The sequence below is a fragment of the Eublepharis macularius genome, chromosome 8 (genome assembly GCF_028583425.1).
Source record: "Eublepharis macularius isolate TG4126 chromosome 8, MPM_Emac_v1.0, whole genome shotgun sequence".
NCBI lineage: Eukaryota > Metazoa > Chordata > Lepidosauria > Squamata > Eublepharidae > Eublepharis > Eublepharis macularius.
Genome location: NC_072797.1, coordinates 40,427,869 through 40,432,974, shown reverse-complemented (window position 1 = coordinate 40,432,974; position 5,106 = coordinate 40,427,869). Strand labels below are relative to the sequence as shown.

General features: G+C 41.0%; 1 protein-coding gene across 1 annotated transcript; it reads left to right on the top strand.

Moving 5' to 3' along the window:
• Positions 1-323: 323 nt before the first annotated feature.
• Positions 324-4,058, top strand: S100Z (S100 calcium binding protein Z). Its single transcript, XM_054987286.1, has 2 exons — positions 324-464; positions 3,900-4,058. The coding sequence occupies exons 1-2, from the start codon at positions 324-326 to the stop codon at positions 4,056-4,058; spliced, it is 300 nt and encodes a 99-aa protein (XP_054843261.1).
• Positions 4,059-5,106: the final 1,048 nt, after the last annotated feature.

Below are 5,106 nucleotides of genomic sequence, written 5' to 3'. Positions count from 1 at the left end.
TTTCCGTCATCAGATATTAATAGGAATAGAGATCCCAGGCTCTTTTTTTTCCCAGTCAGAAGATGGGATTCCTTCTTATATCTGATCAAGGAGCTTGACTCTCAAAAGCTTATACTCTGGAAGTTCTTTTTTGGTCTTCAGGTGCTACTAGACTCAAGCTTTGCTCATCCAATACAGACCAACATGGCTACCCACCTGAAACCTAACACTATTGTGTTGTTTTTCTGGGTTGTTGCATTTATTTCTTTGCACAGAGGAAATGATTGTATTTTAGACAGTTCATGCACGGTTGCCACCAGTCTTTAGTCCTTATCCTTTGCAGTATGCCGACACAGCTGGAGAATGCGATGGACACCTTAATCAAGATCTTTCACCACTATTCAGCAAAGGAAGGGGATAAATATAAACTCAATAAAGGAGAACTCAAACAACTCCTCACCAGTGAACTCACTGACTTCCTTTCGGTAAGATGGGGCTGTTAAATCTATTTTGCTTAATATTTAATGAGGTGACCTAAGAAGGTGCAGGGAAACAACTATGGAAGGATCTGTGAAACAGATATGATATACAGTCAGATGTGCAGTCAAGTGTTTTCTGCAACAGCCACTGTACTGTGTGCACATACTATAATTTGCCATGTCTGTGGGCCTGATTTCTGATGACTTGAATGCTTAGGGCTTTTGGACTGTTTTGTTGTTAGAAAGCTTAGGACCATCCTTGTGCAATGGATTAAAAATGAGATCTGACATAGATGTGGGAATGTTGGGTTCAAATCGCACTTCCAGTTATGCAAATTGCTTGCTAGTTTTGGAAAGTTCTAACGCCATTGATCAGCCTCTGTAGCTCTTACAGAGGTCATCATCTCTTTGGCATATATCTCGTTATATCCCATTCTCCACCCTGACTACACTGCCTAGTAGAATTCACTCTGTGAAGTTGTGGCCATCAGATGATGAAACGCCACTGATGCAGACCCCAGGAGTGGAGAAACCTCCTCTTTCAAACTGCCTTAAGCACTGTGGAGGAAAACGCTGCAGCCATCATAAGTTGTCAGCCCTCTGGATACTATCACTTTTGAGTTCTAAAAAGCTCGGATGTAATTGGTGTTAAACTAAACATGAAACAATAAGCGATTGTCTTTGTAGATTGGACAAAACCATTGCATTTATGGGCCACTGGTCTTGGGCTGGCCACTGGCTCTGCATTTATTTTATTATTCATTTCTTTAATTTATTTATACCCCACCTTTTCTCCCCAAGGGAGACCCAAGTCTCCTCTCTTCCATTTTAACCTCACAACAGCCCTGTGATGTTGGTTAGGCTGAGAGAGTGTGACTAGTTCAAGGACATCCAGCGAGCTTCCATGACATAGCGGGGATTCGAACCTGGGTCTCCCAGGTTCTGACACTAACCACTATAACACACTTGCTCTGTACAGGAAATAGTAAAAAATAGTAAAAAGTCCAGTAGCACCTTTAAGATGCATCTGACGAAGAGAGCTGTGGTTCTCGAAAGCTTATGTCTCAATAAAGTTGGTTAGTCTTAAAGGTGCTACTGGATTTTTTTTACTATTTTGCAACTATAGACTAACATGGCTAACTCCTCTGGTCCTGCATGGGAAATTATGTAACCAGAAGAGAGTTGGCTTTGGCACTGCTTCCACACTGCATCCATGTGGCTTTCTCCATGCTCTATACAATTGTTCACTTTAACGTGCTCTGCCAAATCAGATCTTGTTCCACATGGTTTAGCATTCTCTTTCCAAAAGTGGCTAATCTGATGCCCCCGGCACCGCACAAACAGCATGTGAAGATGATGGTAATTCACAGTTGTTTGTTCCCAGGATCTGATACTTGCAGGTATACTATCTTGTTAGGTTCTATTTGGTAATCACATCCAATGGTTAAGTAGAACCTCTGTGTCCAAAAGCTCCAAATTTTGGAATAAGCAAAAGGTGCAATCTATTGCCCTCACTTTGATAAGGCGAGGAAAGAAGACAGCAGGGTTGTGGTAGGCTACAATCCCTAAATGTCTTAGAGTTAGCTAAGAGCGAGCAGGTTATATAGCTGCACAGAGGCAACTGAGTTAGTATTGGTTAATTTCAGAAAGAATGTCCATTTTCATTAATGGTATGATAAAAGAGAATTTAATTCAGTAACAGTTTTAAAAAGATGATTCAGTATGATTAATCTGTTATGGGTCTAGCCATCAATGTCAAATTCAATCTATGACTCAGGAGATGCAAAGGTCTTTAGAAGACAGTAATTGCCTTAATTATATGTACAAATACATGTATTAGAGAGATACCCACTAAGTGGTGGTGATGCAAATATAAAAATGTATCCCTAAACATTGTTTGTAGGTGAATAGGTGGGCAAAGCCAAGCCCTAGCTTTCTTCTTTCCTTTGACTTGTTCCCCCTCTTGAATTCTTCAGACTCTTTCTCTGTTCACTGCCCCTTACACCAGCCCCTCCTTCTCCTCTTTCCCTGTAACTGTTAAGGACGGCAATTTTTGCCTCTCCTTGTAGGAGGTGTTTTGGTTGCTAGGCATCCAAACAGGTCTGAGAGGAGGGTGTGGCTGGAGTAATGGCAGCTGTTGACTCATAAACACTGACATCTCCCTGAAACAGGGCAAAGTAGAGCTCTGCAGTTGCTAGGGTAAAGGGGTATTTGGGGGCTCCCTCATCCAAGTGAAAGGTTACAAGCCCCCAGACACAATCGATTATCTCCACTTCACATGCAGCTTTCTGATGGTATCTCTTTTGCCCATGTTAACTGTATGGTTCAGAAGGAGATGAATTGACAGTTTGAGTCATTACAATGGAAGATGAGCAAGCATATGCAGATTGACATTGGTCCATGATCTGGAACTGTTCTTATTCTTTAAGTAATTCTTCAGGCCATAAGCTGCATGGTGTTATATTCACAGGTTGATTGGAAATGCTAAATATAGTTGTCCTATCTGTACTAAACAGAGGGTCTGCTGAGAAGAGCTCTTGCTCCAAGACACATTATCAGTGCCAATATGATTTGTGCTCCTGTATTTTGTTCTTAAATTACACACTACTGAAATTCTTGTATTTTTTTTAAAAAAGATCTGATATATGTAGTATCCTGTGGTCTATTAATCCTTTTTTTAAAAACCCAGTCTTAAAAATCAGCAGCTCTGTAAAGGAAAAAAATAACCAGTGATCAATTTTCTTGGATTAAATTTTCTTTGTCCTGTGTTCCACCTTATTAATATGTCTCTATAGATGCCCAGTGCTCTGAATGAAAGCTAGATTCACTTCCAAGCTTTGAGGATTGGACTGAAAGTATAGATTTTATTCGGCTTAAAGGAACTGGGTTGGGGGGTTGAGGAAGGTGCTGAAAATTGCCCTCAACCTTTTTTCCCCTGCAAGAGAAAATAGCTTGGTATGAGGGGATCCTTCTCAGGGGGGTGGGGGTGCAAAGGCAAATGTTTAAAAAGAACTTTTTTGTAGGCTTTTGTTATTATTATTCTTATTATTTATGAATACCTGATTAATTTAGATTCAAATCGCATTGTTTCCAGATGCATTAAAAAACCACAAAAACCATCATGAAAAGAATAATAGAACTATACATAACATGTAGTTCCACCCTTCGCTTCTTAATTATACTGCCAAAAATATTACAAATAAACAATGTGTTGTGTAGAGCTGACTCATCTTTTTATTGAGGCAAATACTGCGGGCTATATTGTAGCAATGGTAAATGTCATGTGGTATATGTACAGAGTCCCTTAAGAGTTGTAAACAGCATATATGCATATCCACAAGAAAAGGAGAACTCTAAAGCAATTCACTGCCTCAAAAGATTCAGTAACTAGGATCAAGTTGTGTGTCAATATATTTTAACATCTATTTTTTGTCTATGAAGTGTCAAAAGGATCCCCAGTTGGTTGATAAGATTATGAAGGATCTTGACAGCAATAAAGACAATGAAGTGGATTTTAATGAATTTGTGGTTCTGGTTGCTGCGTTAACTGTTGCATGTAATGATTTTTTTGAGGAGCAACTGAGGAAAAAAGGAGACTAGAAATGGTAAGTGAAATTTGTTTGTTTGCCATGCTGTATAAGCTCTCATGTCAGTCTTATCTGGCCATATGGGACTCACTTGTGTGAGAAAGAGATGGATTTTATAAATGATGGCGCAAGCAGAAATATTACCTTCTTAGCTTTTGGCCCATCCTCTTGTATAAAATAGCCACCAGAACTACAAAAACATGAGGGACCACAAGAAAATAAAGTGGAAAATATAATGTGCAGATAAAAACTTCTGTTGTTCAAACTGGGCCTTTGTCATAAGAGAGGACAGTAAAGGTAGAACTTTTTTAAAAAATCCTTATCCTGGGGTGAAGCCACCTAGGATGAATTTTTGAAGAGGGCACAAATGTTTGACACAAAACAGATATGGTGAAGCTATGACCTAGCTGATTTGGAGCTCTCTTATGTCTGTCCCTTCTCCAGCCCAGCCTGTTTTGTTCTCAGTGATTGACACCCTTCTAGAGTATGGTTCCCAGGTCCTTATGCCCTCCTGGCAGGAGGTGGGGGACTTACTCTTTGAAGTTTCTTCCCTGAGAGGTGTGATGATATCACTTCTGGAAAGTGACATCATCATGCCGGCCACGGGCATGCTCCTATTCTTTGCGCGGGACTAATTCTGGCCAGTTTGGGGTCAAAATTGACCCTAGTGAAGCACTGAAGCATGCCTGCGCCCGGCGCGATAATGTCACTTTCCCAGGTTGCCTGCCAGTGCCGGGCAATTGCGGGAAGGTTTGCCACCTCCTACCAATCGCCAACAATCAGTGGACAACTGGGCAAACGACTAGTGGTGGGCAACTGGAAAACCTATTCTAAAACCTCCACTAGCTGCATACACTGACCCCCTACTGTTGGTGCACAATCGCTGCACAAAAAGAGGCCTAAGGTACTTGACTGGGCGGGTGGGGTGAGGCTCAGAAGGTACTTTGAATTGAAGAGGCCTGTGTATGTCTCAAGCCTGTCAGAAACAAAGTGCTTCAGTCCAAACTGATCCCTTCCAACCCCTTTACAGTCATCTTTACAGATCACCTGCTCCCATCCTC